Raw genomic sequence first — 18492 nt, 5'->3', positions numbered from 1 at the left:
CCGATGAATAGAAGTGATGCTGTAGCCCGTTTACTGTTAGCTCGTTCATTTCATGATCGCAAAGGAATGAATTGGCCAGCCATGAATAGCTAGGCTACTTGTGTTTGAATATGAAAGCATAGCCTAAAAGGAAGGTTATGATAAAGCTTTCAGGCTGAATGTTCCCACCTTTGACTGACGCCCAAATGAATAAGAAATGGAGTAAACTAACATAATGTGAATGTATCGCTCTGCTTTGTCTTCCAGATCCCCTTCTCACTGGTGCAGTTTCCACTTTGGGAATATTTAAAGGTATGCATTGGATCTTTCTATATATCTATTTGTCTAACTCACTTTCTTCTCTGTCTGTTTTTATTATCCATCTATTTTATCCCTTCTCCTCTCTCCCCGTCCCTCCACTCCCCCCTGCAACTCCACCGTGGCTCAGTACAGTCATTTACAGTAATTATTCTCAGTGATAAACCTGTAGTAAATTTATAATAGTGTGCTTATTCCTTGACACATTTACAGAAGGCTTACCCCCCCCCCCTCAGTTCCCTTGTATCACCGCGGCAGTAGAAAATGTGAAATTACGCCCTGCTTTAATGGCTCGTCACAGCTACCATCAAACCAACCTGCAATTTGTCATGAGCTTTGAGCATAGGCAGTTCTCTCTCTCTCTCTCTCTCTCTCTCTCTCTCTCTCTCTCTCTCTCTCTCTCTCTCTCTCTCTCTCTCTCTCTCAGTGTTAGTCAATGTTAGTCTCTCTCTCCCTCTTGCCCTCTCTTTCTTTTCATTGTGTGGCCCTGAACACATAAAAAGCCGTTTCTCTTTGAAAAGGCGGCGTTTTGTGGGGGTGACATCATGTCTCAAGGGCGGGAGAGGCGGACAGTCAAACATTCCATCAATGTTAGGACCTAACGGGCCGGCTCGGACGAACAATACGCCGCACAGCTGTGTGTGTGTGTGTGTGTGTGTGTGTGTCCCTGTGTATTTGTGAGAGTTTGATGTTGTCGTTCACAAGTGTCTCTTTGTCCCCCAGTCAAAGGCCCTCTCTCTCCAGGCCATCTGGACTCGGCTGTTGGTGGAGAGCTAAACTGCTGGAATCTGGACCGCTTCTCCTCTCCTCTCCTCTCCTCTCCTTTCTTCTCCTCTGCTCTCCTCTCCTCTCCTCTCCTCTCCCTCTCCTCTCCTCTCCTCTCCCTCTCCTCTCCCTCTCCTCTCCTCTCCTCTCCCTCTCCTCTCCCTCTCCTCTCCTCTCCTCAAACGTCTCCTTTCATACGCCATCTCTCCCATCCTTCTGATTTTCTGTCTCCTTCCTCTGCTCTCCTCCCACACTCCTCCCTCCTCCTCCTCCTCTTCCTCCTCCTCATCCTCTTCTTCTCCATCCATTGGCTCTCTCCTCCTACTCCTCCCAGATGTACAGTCCAATCCCTCATCCTCTGTGTGAACGTGGTGGCCTGAATAGCTAACGAGGCGTTTACGCAGTACAATGGAGGGAGGAGAGAAAAAAAATCAGCTACTAGCGAGCCAACAGGTTTTTATTGCCATTCCTTTAGAGTGATCGGACCGTTGGGATGTTTAGTGGCTTTCATGAACGAGAACAGGAACGAGAACAACGTGATTTAGATTGAGTAATGCCAGAGTGAAGGAATGTGAAAGAGAGTTTGTGTGTATGTGTGTGTGTGTGTGTGTGTGGCATTCTCACCCTGGGATCTCCCATCTGCTCTGCGGGATAGTAATGTGCTGCGTTATGGCCTTTTTTCTTTTTGTTTCGCGCAGAGCCAACACAGCTGTCAGTAAGAAAGAGAGAGAGAGGGAAGGGAGAGAAAGAGAGAAAAGAGGCCATTACATTTTATCCTAGAAAACCAACTAATGTCTGTCAGTCCGCCATCACATGCTGCAAGAGGAGTAAACAGCAGAATCCTATCTTACAGTGCGTTGAACAAGGTTCCCACTAGTCCATGAAAGTCTGGAATATCATGGAAGTTTGAGATGCGTATTCCAGACAAGGAAAGTCAGGGAATTTGATAAATCCAATGGGAATTTAGTCAGGGAATATCCGAGAATTTTACAAATGGCTCCCTTTACAGGCATATACCAGAATGGATTTTCCAACTTGTTCACACATTCATTGCATTAGATGGTGGCTTTCAGCTGTTTTTCTCCACAGCAACCCCAATGGTAGTAGAAACCAGGCTGTTCACCCTTTTATATCTTTTCTGAGCTGAAAAACAACACTAACGGGACCAGGAAGGAATAACATTTTATGTAATGGGAAGTCATGAAAAAGTTTACATCAGAGCCACAGTGGGAACCCTGATTAAACTGATCAGATGCACTTCCAAGCACAGTCTCCCAAACACATATATGCCTACAGAAACACACATAATACACACCTATACACACAAACACACAGGCACATACATGTGATGCACTGACACACTCAGCACACACACACAGACCTACCATCTCTTTACTTTGGGAGGCTGTCCAGGTGCTCAAACTAACTCTTCCACCAAAGTCGGAAGAGTTCAAAGGTCATAAAGTTTGTTTTCCCAGGTTTACCTCTTCTTATTTATTCATGAAACAGAGAGGGAGAGAGAGAGCGATTGAGAGAGAGGAATCCCCCAGCATGCTGGCCTTTGATGTGGAAAACAAAATCTCCTTTTTAATCTGCCCGTCTAATGGAATGCACATGATGCATCCTGACCCGTATATCCTGCCCTCCCTGCTCTCTTCTGTCCTTTTGTGTGTGTGTGTTTGTTTGTTTGTGTCTGTGTGTGTGTTGCGCATGCACATGTACACACACGGCTGCTGTGATGTCCATGTGCGTACGGGAGAGGAGGAGAGCGGAGAGGGCATGCAACAGATTAAACTTGCAGGGGGGGGGAAAGGTCTAAGAAAATATTAGTAATCGCTCCATGCTGTTGCTCAATTGCCCTCCCCGAGAAGCAATCATACCTTGCAGCGCCCGAGGGAGCTCAACTGTCCGCGTGCATTTTTATAAGAGGACTAACCTCGCATAGTCGGCGTCTTCTTTGCTTTGCTGAAACTTTGGGGAAAATAAAAAGACAGCCTTGCCTTCCGGCCTGTGTGCCTTCCCAAAACAAAAACATCAGGTGGTTTTGCTCAGTAGCGAATTGCCTCTGAGCAAGCAATCCAACGATGTGAGGACTTTCAAACATAGACAGAAAGTTCTTGGCAAATACATTTGTCCTGGTTGATTGACTAGCTTTGTTTTCAGTTAAAGCTCCTCTACTTCTCTTCAGCCTAGCCTGGCCTTCTCACGTCAATCCAAGGATTTAACATACTATCACTTAAAAAATGTGTTTAAATTTTGATCTATCAATTACGTAAGAGGAGTCACTTTTTTCAAGTGGTCGGAACTGAACTCTTCACACCAACACTGAGATGTTAAAGACAACATTGAAATGTTGAATGCATTAACTTGTGCTGGTCTACCGTCCTGGTTAATGCTCAAATGTCAGGCTTTATTTCCAAGTTCTTGGCAGCTTTATCGCCGCGGCTGTTGTCCTCAGCTGGCTACAGGCGGCTTTTTCTATTTTATTTTCCTTCTCCCCCGGGATGAGATTTGGATGCACTCGGAGCCCAATGAGCACACGATATTATTCGCATGAGTGCCGTATAACTTTATCGACAACATCGATGAAGGTCGTTTTTTGAAAATGTATTTTCTGCTGAACTAAGCAGCTCTGTGGAAATTTCGCTACACTGCATCTCCCGGGCTGCAGCTTATTCTCCCGCTCCCCTCTCATCCCGTCCCAGTTCTTGGGAAACGAGCAGCATGACATCACTGGGGAGAGCAGGCAACACAAAAATAGCCGGACAGCCCGGTTCCCAGCCGCCGGCCCGGACCCCAGACCCTGACCAGAGTTCACAATGTGTTTTCAATGTGTCTGATATCTCCCATAACCACAGCCTTCTCTCTCTCTCTCTCCCTCTTTCTCACTCTTTCATCATCCCCCTCTTTCGTCATCTCTCTCTCTCTCTCTTTTTCCCTCTCTCTCGTCATCCCTCTCCTTCTCCCAGACTCTCTGGTCGCGGAGGCAAGGTCACACGCTCTACTCTTGGCAGGCTGCAGTGTGCGGAGCTTTTGCAGGTGCAGGGGATTATATGCTGCTTTGGGAAAGAGGCGGAGAGGGAGGTGGGAGGAGGGAGGAGGGGGGGGGCTGGATGGAGGGATGGAAGGATGGAGGGATGGATGGGTAGATGGCCAGGAGGGCAGGAGAAGTTTACCTAAAGCCACATTCTTGTAGGATTCCACAAAGGTTAGCGCAGCTGGCACGCCGCGCGCTCACCTGCACGGCAGACTCAGGAGAAGAGAGAAGAAGAAGAAAGGAGGAGAGAGGAGAGAACAATAGATAACACTCGACAATCTTCGATATAGTAATTCTGTTACTGTTCATTGTTATCATGACAGCAAGGTCTCATTATCGCACCACAGTTCTCAGCCCTCCAGCCAATAAAAATCATACCATAGCAGACTTTACGGCCCTGGCCTCGCCTGGATGACTATCAGGGGAGAGACAGATGACCAGGAGAGGAGAGAGGAGGGATCAGAGGAGGGATGAGAAGAGAGGAGGGATAAGAGGGGCCGGTTCCTGGGTCTGGGCCCCTGCAGCTGCGCGACCTCCTGAGCACTGGGGCCTGAAGTGCTTTAAGAGAGAGGGAGAAAGAAAGACAGAGAAGGGAGGGAAGCAACGGAAGAGAAAGGGAGTGGACTAAGAAACAAGACAAATAAGGGAAAGGAAAAGACAACAACCAGAGCGACGGACTCAAATCGGTGTATGGAAGAAGAGAGATGCATAGACAGGGGCTACAAGTACGAGTGAAAGAGAGGCACCGATTGGAAAAAGAAGAGAGATGCTCACAGGCTGTTTGACACAGAGCCACGGCTTAGATGAAAGAGTGAGAGACAGGCAGAGAGCTGGTTAGAAACACAAGAAGAGATGTCAGTGTAAACAAATACTGATTTTGTACATTCTCACGGTGCATTCATGGTTTTGCAAGCTACAGCTAGCGAGCTAAAAAAAACTATTTCAAAACACATTGTAAAAGTGCAAATATCAGACATGATCCATGTCTGACGGGGTTATGAATTGTGACCAAAAAGTCCTACCGTAGGTACAATTTGTACTGTATTTTAAATAGCATACATCCAAAAAACACCCCAAAAAATTTCCGCAGATGTTAACATGAGTAGGAAGAAGCTACGGTGGACAAATTCATAGTTAAAATTTTAATGTAAAAATATACCCGTCTCATAGGCCTGGGCAGGAAACCAAAATGCAGTGTTTGTGAACCAGGGTTAAAAAATGCATATATATTTTTTAATTATACTTATGTTGCAATATACCGTGATATGGATTGAGGTCTTCCCTCCCAGCCCTACCGTCTTATCAGCCTACATCACAAGGTGGTGCCGCAACAGAGAAGACTATCCCATTCCACTGCAGACTTGAACAATTTTTCCAAATGAACTTCAAGTGTTGGCTATGGTCACTGGTGGGAAATCTTCTCCTCACACAGGAAGTCACAAATCAAAACTTTAAAGTAAATACAAAACTTCCTCCTGAGAAGCACTGAGCGAGCGTTCCTTTGAGAGAAAACCAGACTCACCAACGATGGTGGAACCTCCTGCTTAAAGATTTTCATCACCGTCTCCACTATCAGAAGCTGCTAGAAGAAGAAATTTCAGTCTGTAGTATGTGCAGTTTACTGACGTCACCTTGCATGAACTCTGGTGATTGAAGTCTGCTAAATTCAAACAGTTACCTCTGCTGCTATTTGGGGCCGTTGAGTTGCCTAGTGCAGCTTTAAGGTTACATTTATATAATAGAACTTGTACTTGTACTTCCTTTTTATTAAATAGATACTGCTCAATACACAACAAGCATGATTTAGAGATTTTTCAAGTGCCGTAAATCGCTATGAAGTTTGATAGTGCGCAGGTATAGAGGAGTGAAGTGTGTCACCCCCGACTGACTGACCTAAAGCATCACCACGGGAAAACAGTCATAGACATTTGCGTTGTCCTCTGCAGCATTAATGTAACAAGAGAGATGAATACAGATCCAGGCGCGATATTTCAGGCTTGAATGAGACTTGTGATCTTTGTCGCATTGCCTCATCCTTCCAGTCGCTCTCCACCGTGTGCCGTTTCATGAAAAAGTCGAATTTTATAAAACGGGTCCACAGACCGATCTATGGAGCAGTTGTTGGACGGTCCTTGCTTTCAGTCCATAACTCTTGCAACGCCGCGACGGGCCAGACAGGACAGGCAGATTGATGTTGGCTGCTCCGGGGGCGATGGAGAGACGGAGGGAGGGAGGGAGGGAGGGGGAGGGGATGAGGACACGGCACCCCGAGGAGCAGAGTACGTGGCCCGACGCCACCCCACCTGGACTCGCTCCACGCTGGGAGGAGGAGAGGAGCGAGAGAGAGAGAGAGAGAGAGAGAGAGAGAGAGAAGAAAGGAAGGGACAGACAGAATCAGAATAAGAAGGAATGAGAAAGAGGAGACTGGTGAGAACAGGGAGATGTGGATGAGTGGGTGGCAGATGGGAGGGATGCAGCCAGCTTTATAGGGCAAAGGTGAAGAATACGCAGTAGAGACAGGACAGGAGGGAGTTATGATGAGGTAAGGAACGAGGTAGAGAAGCCTTCCGAGCAAAGAACCACAAAGCCTGTGTCGAGTTGTCAGATGAGGAATGTTTTCTCTCAGATTAGCGAAAGACGGCCATGTTGAACCTTGTATACGTGCAGCGGACGTTGTATACTTTCATGTGATATACGAGTCACATTCACACTCCAAATGATCTGAATTGACCGCATAATACGTTTCAAAATGGAACGTCCGTGTTCGGCTGACCTCTTCAGTTCAGAAGCAGTGAGAGAGGCTATATTGAGAAAAGGGGCGATCGGGGGATAGACAGGAAAGGAGGGAAGGGTGGAGGGGTGGGAGAAGACGGGACGATCGGAGCCAAAAAGGAGGAGAGGGGCGAGGGGTGAGGGATGGGGGGGGGGTCCGGGGTAAGAATCCAGTTCACCTCCTCCCTCCGCGACAGAGGTGTCCAAGAGGGATCTTCGAGTTTCAGTCCGCTTCCCCCTTACAGTACGCTTCACACACTCTCACTTTCGCTCGTGCGTAATCCGCCTGACACTGGAAACTGCTCGCACAGACACGCCGAATGAGCGTCACGCAGCGGCCTTGACCTCGTTCGAACCGTCCCGCGAACCTGACCGGATCCCCGGGCCAGAAAACAACAAAGTCGAGCCTGAGACGAAATGACATCACCGACCGACTTGCACCTAACCTTCATCTCTACGCTGATCGCATCACGCGGTTTTTCCCGCCAAAGTTAGATCCCCCCCACCCCCCCACCCCCACCCCAAGTCCAACGGGGCTCCATTTGTGAGATTTATATGGATACTGTAGCCTTTTACATCCATCCAAGAATATTACAAAACAGCCTACGGTGAGAAGGCTGTGTCTCTGTATCCATGGTGACGACTTTCTCCCACCCAAGAGGGGGGAACATACATTAAAGTCCGTTCTCATTGTCAGCCAGCGCTAACTAGTAAAAATCAAAGGACGTAGAAAGATTGTTACACTGTACCGATCCTAATGTTTTCCTCTATCTTATTTTAATGTCCAAATCTCCATTCTCTCCTCCTGCTCACAGTCATATTGCTCCTTGGTGGCCCATATGGACATGTTTACCCAGAACAGTTGCTATGTTTGTGGCGGAGAATGACACACACACACACACACAGAATTACTCTCACATAGACACACACACACTGTGGCTCAGTGGGGACGCCTCTGGAACGCACAGCCCATCAAGCCTCCAACTTGGCCTAGGAGGGATGGAGGGAAGTTGGGGTGTAACTACTCTCCATAAAACTCACAGGAGGGAGTGTGTGTGTGTGTGTGTGTGTGTGTGTGTGTGTGTGTGTGTGTGCGTGCCTGAATATGTGTGTCAGTGTAAGTGCGTGTGTGAGAAAGAGATTTGTGTGTGACTTTTTGTGTGTGTTTGTGTACCCCGGATATGTGTCCAAATGTGCGTGTGAGTGTATATGTGTGTCTTTCTTCATGTTTGCGCTTGTGTGTGTGTGTGTGTGTGTGTGTGTGTGTGTGCGTGCGGCTCTGAGGAAGCCGTGGGCTGGATGAGGCAGCGGAAGGGGGCGGTGGGAATAGAAGTGTGTCTGTCTGGTTTTTGTGGTCTAATAATGGGGAACGTCTCAGATGGGGAATATTATCATTTTTACGAACTTCATGCAGCGGACGGGCCAAGGGTTCCGCTGTTTATTGCTGAATTAATATGTTACTGTAACTGTGGTTAAGTAAATTGGCCTTTTTTATTGGTTTATTTTTAATATTTAAAGACTCTGCTGAGAGCATAGAGAAGGGCCTGTTATGTTTGCACTTTGCTAAAATGTGCGTCTGTGCCTGTTTGTGTGCGCACTCCCCTCTCTCTAGGTGCGGTAGCGGCGTTCGTTACCACTCCTCTGGACGTGGCTAAGACCAGGATCATGCTTGCAAAGGTACACGCACGCACGCACACACACACACACACACGCAGAGCACACCAAGCTACTCCGCCAGCAACTTCTAAACACTGCTGTCAGGTGATGCCTCGCAGACAGAAAGCGGAGTGGGCTCACAGCCTCAACAAACCTCAACATGCGGGAAAGAGCGGGCCAAGGTTGCACGGGGACAGTAGTGAGGCGTACACACACACACACACACACACACACACACTCACCTAACACACGCACACACATCTATCATTCGATCCGGACTATGGACAGTGTCGGGCGGACGTGTTTGTGCGCATGGTTAGTGTTAGCGCGGGGACTTGTTGCCGCTCCAGAGGAATTTCCATCTCAAGGCTTCTCGTCTCAGAGAGGTGAACCAGAAGGCCGGTGTCACCGCCGCTCACCGCTGTTCTCTGTCTGTCCTCGCTCTCCCTCCCAGTCCGCCTCTCTCTCTCTCCTTGTTTTTCATACTCTATCTCTCCCTCTCTCTCTCTCTCTCTCTCTCTCTCTCTCTCCCCCTAGCGCTGTCCCTCCTCCTCTTCCTCCCTCTCTCTCCTCCCTCTGCCTCCTCTTTTACTTCTGGCTCACTCCGGCTCCTGTGTATGTCTGGCTTCCCTCACTACGTCCTGTGTGTGTGCATGTGTGTGTGCGTGTGTGTGTAGGGGGTAGTGAGTTCAGCGTCACCCCCTGCAGCCCCCCACCCACTGTCCTTGGAGAAGACACAGTGTTCCATTCCTCACCACCCCCCCCCCCCCCCCCTCCTAACTAATGAGATACTGGAATTAGCGAAACACTTGGACAGACCTGGATCCTGTGTGAAGCCGCTGGCCGTACGCAGCGCCGTGCAGCGCAGCGCAGCACGACACAAAAGTTGCCCGTAAACATTATTCGGAGAGCGGCTGTCGTAATTTACCACCGGCGAGTAACTTGGCTCGCGACGCCTCGATGAGATCGCGTTACAGCTTTATAAGGTCAATTTTATTTTATTTTATAGGCAAGGCACCACAGGTGAATAGCAACAAAAAAAAATCCTTTCATTCTATCATGATGACGTTTTAGATGTTGAAAATGGAAACGAATACAGACACTTTTTTTTATATCATGACTTTTATTTATTTTGTTATTAACCTATTAAAATTAGCTAATATATTTCACTTATTTTTATATGTGGATGGATAAGTGGATAAAGTCAGAGTGCATTTTCCTGTTGCGTTCTAATGAATAAATAGTTGGAAATTTACAGAGGGATTTGTAAAATCCCTTGGTTCAATCAGTCGTTTAATTGATGAATTATTTACAAAATACAATGTATATGGCAAAAATCTCAAATATTTTTTTCATGAAAAATACTCAAAAAATACTCAACAGAAATGACAAAAGCTATAATAATATTAGAATTTATAATATTATATAAAATAATGTTAGTTATTTTTGTTAAGAAGCAGCATGTCAAACATGGTGTCCATATCTACACGTTAAGTTGAGAGAAAATGTTGCATACAGGGAATTTATTTTGAGAAAATGTCCATTTAATATTATTTTTTTTTTCTTGGTGTGCTAGAGAGCTGCTATAAAAATCTTTAAATTAAGTATTTATCGTTGATTTTGATGATTGTTTTGTATATTTAATGAAACTACAACAGTTACAGAAGCAAAATATTAGGACTCAAAATTGACCAATCCAGCCAAAATCACCATTTTCATTTCATTTTTGAAACTGTGTAAGACTGATGTTAGCTGTAGTTCTCCCACGGCAGCAAAGGACAAGCCCAGGCAGGAGAGAGGGAGAGAGGGAGAGAGAGAGAGAGGGAGAGAGAGAGAGAGAGAGAGAGAGAGAGAGAGAGAGAGAGAGAGAGAGAGAGAGAGAGAGAGAGAGAGAGAGAGAGAGAGAGAGAGAGAGAGAGAGAGAGAGAGAGAGAGAGAGCAGGGGAGGTGTTGATGGGTACGGAGGGATTGGAGGAAGGGGGAGCGGGGGGGAAGAGGGGTGCTGGAACTTGTCACATTAGTTTCCGACCCGGAGCGGCGGAGGGGTCGGAGCAGGAGAGGTTCTCTTTCTTTTCCGCGGTTGGCAGAATGAAAGAGCGGCGTTGTACAGTAGGCAGCCTGGCACGGAGCGGGCGGAGGCGGGCAGCCGGGCCTGTAAAAACCCGCCGCGGGGCAGGACTCCCGCCACGCCGCCCCGGCTGCAGCGCTGGCACCCCGCCCCGGCACACCGCGCAGGGGTGGCACCCGCTACCGCGACACACCTCCTACGCCGCTACCGTACAACTTGCTCTCGCTCTTTCTACCCCCCAAAGGCTGGCACGTTACCCGCCGGCGCGCCAAACCGCTGCCCTTCACGCCATCCCAACGTTACGCCACATTCACTACCCGCCACCGGAACCCACTGTAGCAAACACAGCAGTCCCTGTCGATTTGCGAGCCTGCTGTAACGGGCCTCCGGCTGTTATGGTTTGCTCACCCTGCTCACACAGCGCAGTCAACACTGTCATTCATCCCGTAATGTGAAACAGTCTAAATGCTGGAGAACAAGGGTGAGAATACCGGAGTTGGGTAGAATTTATTTGAACAAAACAACACTGTGACACAGTTGTGTAAAATCCAAGTAACAAGACTCAAAAAGGGAACGTAAGCCAGAGTAAAAGTGATAAATCGAGCTGCATGGAGAGATTTTTTTGCACGTCAGTATAAGTTGCATGTGGACCATGTGTGTGTGTGTGTGTGTGTGTGTGTTTTGGACACCCCGTTCCTCCGTTCCCTCCTTCCACCATTCCATAGCTGCAAAGGAAAAGAAAACTTGTCAGACGAGTCATTTATCAGCCGCCCGTCGTGTTTTTATTTTTTTATTTTTTATTTTTTTTCCCCTCGGATGAAGAAAATGCAGGACTCTTCCTCTCTTGTTTCACCGGTTCTGGGTATCACGATTTACAGCGGAAGACGCAACTGTTTCCTACATGCGGCGCGAGCCGTAGCGGGGAGTGTGCGCGCGCGTACGCACACACACACACACACACACACACACACACACACACACACACACACAAGCATATGTACACATACTCTTACTGCCAAGCATGGGGGTGATTTACAGTCTGGGCCGCAGTTATGCTAACCCCGCACCCCACCCTACACTCCCTCCTCTCCTCCTCATTTTAGTCTGCCCTCCTCTCTCTCTCTCTCTCTCTCTCTCTCTCTCTCTCTCTCTCTCTCCCCCCCAGTCCGCCACCCACCCCACCCCCTTCACTTAACCCTGACTCGCCCTACCCTGCAACTTTCATCCCTCTCCACCACTCCAGAGTGATGGATTAAAAACTCTCCGCTCGGTTTTAGGGCCAGCTAAGCCATATTGTGTAAATAGAAGCACTGGCTGAGAACGAGAGAGAGAGAGAGAGAGAGAGAGAGAGAGAGACGTGGAGAAGCCGGAAGGAGAGAGAGAGAGAGAGAGGTTGTGTGTGAGGGAAGGGGGGGAAGGGGGGGAAGGGGGGGGAAGTATTGGGGCAACAGGTGGAGTGTGTGGGGTGGGCAAATGGCCGGGTGGGTGGCTGAGTGGGTGCCTGGATGGGTGTCGGGAGGTGTCACCTGCGCCGACACAGCTGTCCCTGAGGAGAAATGGAGGGAGAGAGGGAGGGATAGACGGAGGGTGGGTGGGGGGGGGGGGTGGAGGAAGCTCGCCTGAGGAAGACTAAACAGGGCGTCTGTCCAAGGGGCAGGAAGCGAAGGAGACGATCCATCCATCATCACACCTCTATGTGCTCTCTCTCTCTCTCTCTCTCTCTTTCTTTCTCTCTCTCTCTCCATTCTCCCCCCCCCCCCCCCCCCCCCTCCTTCTCTCTCTCCAGGCCGGGACGACCACGGCGAGCGGCAACATCCCGCTGGTGCTTTGTGACGTGTGGAAGAGCAGGGGGCTTACAGGGTGAGTGTGTGTTTATGGGCGTGTATATGTGTGTGTGTGTGTGTGTGTGTGTGTGTGTTGGTCTCCAATTTAGAGAAAAAGTTCAAAGGCCATCTCGATTGTTTAAAAAGAAACCGGACGGTCTCTTCACACAGACCGTTTCATCCCGGCCCATTTAAAAAGCTCTTATTTTACATGATTTGATTTAACTCGCCCTGATCCCTCACATAATCAAGTTTGATGATAGAGCCGCTACTCGGGGGACGTGAATTTACAACCGCAGCTGAAAAATGAGATGTGTAAAAGCTTTTCTTGCCCACTTGGTGTACTGTCGTATTGATTAAGGTATTACAGGGGCCAAGCGGAGGGTTTATTTGAGCGTTTTGATGTGTTTATGACGCGCGCCGGAGAAAAGGCCAGGTCTAATGGGACCGCAGAGGGCTGCCAGCGCTAAAACAAACCCCCGGCCCCGGTGAATAATAGGCCCGCTTGTGTACAAGCCGCCGTCATTTAGTTAAGATGCACCGCCGCTTGATGTTCATAGCAGATTTGGTTTGGGACCGGGCCAAACGCCAGTGGGACGCGAGACAACTCTCTCCGTCTGCCTTTCTCTCCCTCTCTCTTTCTTTCTCTCTCTCTCTCTCTCTCTCTCTCTCACACACCCACACACACATATACAAACTCAGCCACTATATCAGCGGTTGTTTGTGTAGGCTGCGGTGCTGGAATCTAATCAGAGAGTAATTACATTTCTGTTTCAGCTACGGCTCTGTGCTTAATAACCAGCCCAGGGTGATTCCCTTCAATAGCGGCCCAGGGAGGGGGGGGGGGGGGAGAGAGGGAGGGGTTGATGGAGTTGGGGGGGGGGGGGATGCATTATGGCAATCTGCTCTCAAACATCAGTCATACGCCATGCCTTCACTTTTAATAAAGATCATGTTTAAAACTATGATCTGGGTGAGGTGCGAGTCGGCGGGCCTCTATGGAAATCCAGCTACAAATCCCAGTCTCCCAGCTGCAACACTAACCTGATGGAAATGTAAAGGAGAGCTCTTTGATGCCAGTCGATGGGGTATTTTCTCTCTCTCTCTCTCTCTCTCTCTTTTCTTCTCTGCCCTTCCTCTCTCGCCCTCTACTTCATCTCCTCTACCTGACTGTCTTCCCGGGCTCACAGGGCCGGCTGCACCGCTCTGTTTTAACGTACGGCACCATAAGCTCCGTCACATGACGGAATCCCGAAAATCCCTTTCTCCCCTGATATGGATATACACAGGCACTTCGACAAAGAGAGAGAATAAAAGAATGAGATGAAAGAGTGAAAGACGCAGGCAAAGGAGAGTGCAGAGAAAGTAAAAGGGGGCCCGTTGTTCCGTAGGGCCAAAGGCCTGGTGGTTGCACCGGTGCATGCCTGATACAAATTGCTGGGGCTTTAAAGCTGTAATTATGGTAATAGGCCCAATTGCAGCGTAGTGAAGCTCTAAAGTGCTTCCATGTGTGTGTGCCGTGCCCCAGAGACCCTGGGTTAGGGCAGAGCGGTGTAGTCAGGCCCGCACCGGACTCCCCCGAGCCACACTAACCCGCAATATAACAAACCTAGACCAGGAGGCGCGTCAAAACAAAGACTAACAAGCAGCGTGTCCTCAAAACCGGGCCTGCTTAGTGTTTTATACAAACCAAAACTGAAGCAAAGAAAAACAATGGAATGCTTGTGCCAAATAAACACAACAAAACAGAGACGCTGCGGAAGTTTGGTAGAAAAATGAATTGTATTTTTATGGCATAGGTTTTATTTGTTCTTCAGCTCATTTCAAGCTTGGAGAAGAAAATAAATTGAAGACCATGAGCGCTTAAGCCTTTTCAAATAACTACCGTGTTTTAAACGAGTGTTGATTAAAGTGTTGATGAGGCGTCTGTACCGACTTTCAAATGCTCCACACTGAAGACAGCGATGAGCCACTCTCTCCTGTCAGGCCCGGGGGCTATTTTTAGCCCGACTCGTCAGGAGAGGTGATTGGCCGACAATAGCGGGATGACTGATCCGTACGGCTGGCCGGGGCCGCGATGTCGAAGTGAGTCAGGGCGCCCTGGGGGCTGATGGGAAAATGTGAGCGCCGGCTCTCCTCTGACGGTCCCGGGCTCCACAGGTGGGCCCGATCCCAGACAGGAAGCGTCCCGCTAGGGGAGACGAGGCGAAGCGGGAGCATCGGGTTTAGAATTAGTTCATTCCCCCCTCGCGCTGCCGGCAGTCAGGGCTTCACGTGGGAAGATGCAGTAATAGGAATCGGCCGTGAATTTGTTTTATCCGCTTTCTTGTTAGGGCAAATATTATCCTGAGCTGCATCAGCTGTCTAATTGCTCAGTATACGTACAAGCAGACACTTTTTTCCCCCTCTCTCTTCTCTCTCTCTCATTGGATTTTGATTGGCCTCGCTCCTCGGATCATATTTAACATTGTCGTGTAAGTAATGCCGTTGCGTTTCTTGCCTGGAGCGGGCCTGGGGCTTGTGTTTCAGCAGATGGTGATAGATAGCTGCGTTGAGATGGAAAGAGCACGATGAAGGGCAGGACGACGCGCTCTGACTAATGTCTCCGCGTTTATTTGGACCGGCTTAAGCATTTATACTAGTGCGCGCTCACACAAACACAAACACACTCGCGTACGCTCTCTCTCTCTCTCACACACACGTCCTGTTTCTCTCTCGCACACACTTTCTCTGTCGCACACGCGCACGCCGAACCCCCGACCGTGCGCCGCTAACCCTTCGCTGCCCGTCTTTCCCAAACACCCGATCCGGGCCCGGGGCATTCTGAAACGCGGAGTTGTGCGAATGGCTGGGATGGTTGGGAGATCCCTGACATGCTTGGCACCTTGTACAGCTTTGCAGTTGACAAAATTGATGTATAAGCGGTAAGACCATTTGTGACCCCATTTCTAAATGGAGAGCACATAAACCTGTCTTCCCTGCGCGCCCCCCCCCCCCCCACCCACCCCCGTCCCAGCCCCACAGGTGCTGCAGGCTTCTGGGGCTCACTGTGTTGGAAACAAATGTGCTTCAGCTGCGTCTCCATACGAGCTTCCATGCGGGAGTTACCGACGTGTCGAATTGGAAAAGAAGGAATGGAAATGGCAAATTTCAATCAAAGATGCTCAATATTCTAAAAAAAAAAAAAATAAGGGTGTCTGTCATGGTTGTATGATCATTAGTTGGTGCATTTGAATATTGCCAAGTCCATTTCTTTGTTTTGGTATTCAGACAGCATGAATTATGGCCAACATTAGACACCAAAGAACAATACGAACTTGCCAAATAGTTATCAGCTCTTCAAAGACTCTTTCCATTTTCTCATGGGTGTTTTTTTTCTGACATACTTACATTCAAGACGCCTGTTTATTTGCTTAAACTCAGCTGATGGAAACGCAATCAATTCACATTTTAGTTTGTACAGCATTTCAAACGTTTACTTCAAAATTGCTTGACAGTTGGACAGAAACATAGTTACTAGCACACACACACACACACACACAGCTGATACAGACAGACATTTTGTAGGCATATACAGTTTTGTGCACTTTTTCTCTGTCTCTCCCTCAGTTAGTCACACACACACACACACACGCACACACACTATTCTTCATCCATTACATCTGGCTTGGATGGGGCCAGGCCAGATGAGTGTGGGGGCGTTATTGGCAGACAGAAGGTGTTAGTAGGCAAAAACACAATCCAATGGACATAGTGAGAGAGAGAGAGAAGGAGAAAAGAAGAGAGAGGGAGGTGAATAGGCAGATGAACAGACTGGACAAAGTGAGCATGTGTTTGAGAAGTGTTAGCGGATGACGCAGCAAGAAAAGGAGACGGAGAGCAAGAAGGGAAGAGAAATCCCCTAAGAGGTGAGCCAGTTGAGGAGGTGTGGGGGGGGGGGGGGGGGGGGGGGGCGGGAGGTTGCTGGACAGAGAGAGAGAAATGGATGGACAGCAGAGGGACGTGTGTGGATGTCATCTGGCCATCAGTCATACACAGAGAGAGAGAGAGTGAGAGCTCCAGGGAGGCCCTGGGGGGGCTAGAAGCCTAATCCCAAAAACAGCTGTGTGTAGCGGGGGGGCTCGGGAGGCCGGCGCTCTCTCATGGCCCGTCACATCCTCTGACCCCCGCAACGTCAACAGCTTCTTGTCGGGCCTCTCTAAAAAAGTGCCTGCTAGACTCCTCCGATCGGGTCTCGTCTCTGACCCGCTCCCTAAGGCCCTCTGCGCCCCGAGAAGAGGCCCCGCTTCCATGAACCGGTCCTAAATCACTCACAGATCTCATTGATCAGCGACGTGATATGTGAGACTGTCTGCCGCTGAGCTACCAGGAGCCAGTTCACAGGACTTCTTCATGGAGAGAGTTGAGCATTAAGCCACGAGAGGCCGTGCTTTACAGTCGTTTAGACAGTAAAACCCACTTAGCTGCTCTAAAACCACTGTAAATCTCAGCCTCAGGTTGCTGTTTGCTTTTACTAAATTACACAATTGTAATAAAAAAAGAACGCAAATGTTCAAGAATTAAAATTTTTTAATCAATTAAAATTAGTACTGAAATGATTAGTTAATTAGTCGATCGACCAAAAGTTAATCGATTATAATTTTGATAATCGATTAATCGTTTTAGTCTTTATCAAGTAAAAATACCAAATACTTGCTGGTTACAGCTTCACAAATGCTAAGATTTCATATCATTAAAAATATATATTTAAAAATATATTAAAAATAAATAAAATAATCAGTAGATTAATCGATAATGAAAATAATCATTAGTTGCAGCCCTAACTAAAATGTTATGCTTTGCCAAGCAGTCTAGTTCTTGAACAGCTACAGAAAGTGGTTGTGAAGTGACAGGAGCAGCAGTGTGAGTGGTCGATTTTGGTTCGCAAATTCATATTTATTCATTTGAGAGGTGTGTGTTTACTGGGTATTACACAACGGCTTCCAACATGACTCAGCCTGTTTTTTTTGTTTTTTTTTGCAGTAACGTTGCTGAAATTGGTAAAAATAGAGAGTCAAGGTACAATATTACTAAAGTGGCACTGAACAAATAACAAAAAATGTGACAATAAGCATTGGCCTACTGCATTCCAGTCTCAATATATAAAGCTTAAACTCTTCATCAGCACAGTAAGCATCAAATAAGGACCACTGCCTAGTTACATTAAAGTGCCCAATTGTTTGAGGCAGACTTTCTAACAGTATGCAAATCAAAGGCACATAATGAATGGAAACTAGTACCATGGACCATTTTATGCGAAAAAAGTGTGATGATTGGTCCGAATTACGATTATTCTGTTGATTTGGCCGTTTCATGCGGAAAAACAGTAATTCTGCAAAATTGCAAGTTCTCGCAAATACCGCTGGATTTGGTTGAATTCGCATGAATTATTCTCGGAGGGACTGACGCGTCTCGTCTTTCTTTTTCTTCCTCTGCAGTCTGTTTGCGGGCAGCATACCGAGGATGACCTTCATCAGCCTGGGCGGCTTCATCTTCCTGGGAGCCTACGAGAAAGTCCGCCGCACCCTGCTATAGCAGCCGGGCCCCTGAAGCCGGGCAGAGCAGAAGAGGAACCCTCTCTGGAAGCAGCACCCTGGTCCCCTGGAGGTCCCGCCCCACCCCACCCACCCACCCACCCACCCACCCACCCACCCACCCAGAAGGGCCCCTGCGCTATCTGCCGGGGCCCCGAGAAGCGGGAACACCTGGTGCTGGAGGGAAGAGTCATCCATCCCTCCGATCGCATTACCCAGGGCTCTGCATTCCTGCTCATCAGTGCCCTGCGGATTGAGTTTAACAGCCCGCGCTTCCACTTCTTTAACAGCGCCGATGGGTGTCCCGCAATGAAACCCTCACCCCGTCCCACAAGACTAGCTGTGAAGCATCTTTTACCATACAAAGCCTGTGTGTGAATGAAAGAATTATGATATTAAACGCTGATGTTTTTTTTTATACTTTGCGAGTGTGAGGTTTGGTGATTACCTTGGGCTGTCCACTATGCTTTCAGGACACTTACATCATTTTAGTGTTCTTCC

At 48.3% G+C, this 18492-nt stretch overlaps 1 protein-coding gene across 1 annotated transcript in view; it reads left to right on the top strand.

Moving 5' to 3' along the window:
- Nucleotides 1-18411, top strand: part of slc25a26 (solute carrier family 25 member 26) — a 50232-nt gene extending 31821 nt beyond the window's left edge. The window contains exons 6-10 of the mRNA XM_071915620.2: nucleotides 247-291; nucleotides 4032-4101; nucleotides 8484-8548; nucleotides 12382-12455; nucleotides 17896-18411. Of these exons, the coding sequence (XP_071771721.1) occupies nucleotides 247-291; nucleotides 4032-4101; nucleotides 8484-8548; nucleotides 12382-12455; nucleotides 17896-17992 (351 nt within the window). The 3' untranslated portion in view covers nucleotides 17993-18411. The remainder of the gene's footprint in view (nucleotides 1-246; nucleotides 292-4031; nucleotides 4102-8483; nucleotides 8549-12381; nucleotides 12456-17895) is intronic.
- Nucleotides 18412-18492: the final 81 nt, after the last annotated feature.

The sequence above is a fragment of the Centroberyx gerrardi genome, chromosome 5 (genome assembly GCF_048128805.1).
Source record: "Centroberyx gerrardi isolate f3 chromosome 5, fCenGer3.hap1.cur.20231027, whole genome shotgun sequence".
NCBI classification, from domain to species: domain Eukaryota; kingdom Metazoa; phylum Chordata; class Actinopteri; order Beryciformes; family Berycidae; genus Centroberyx; species Centroberyx gerrardi.
The sequence above is the reverse complement of the archived record's forward strand: the minus strand, read 5'-3'. Positions and strand labels throughout refer to the sequence as shown.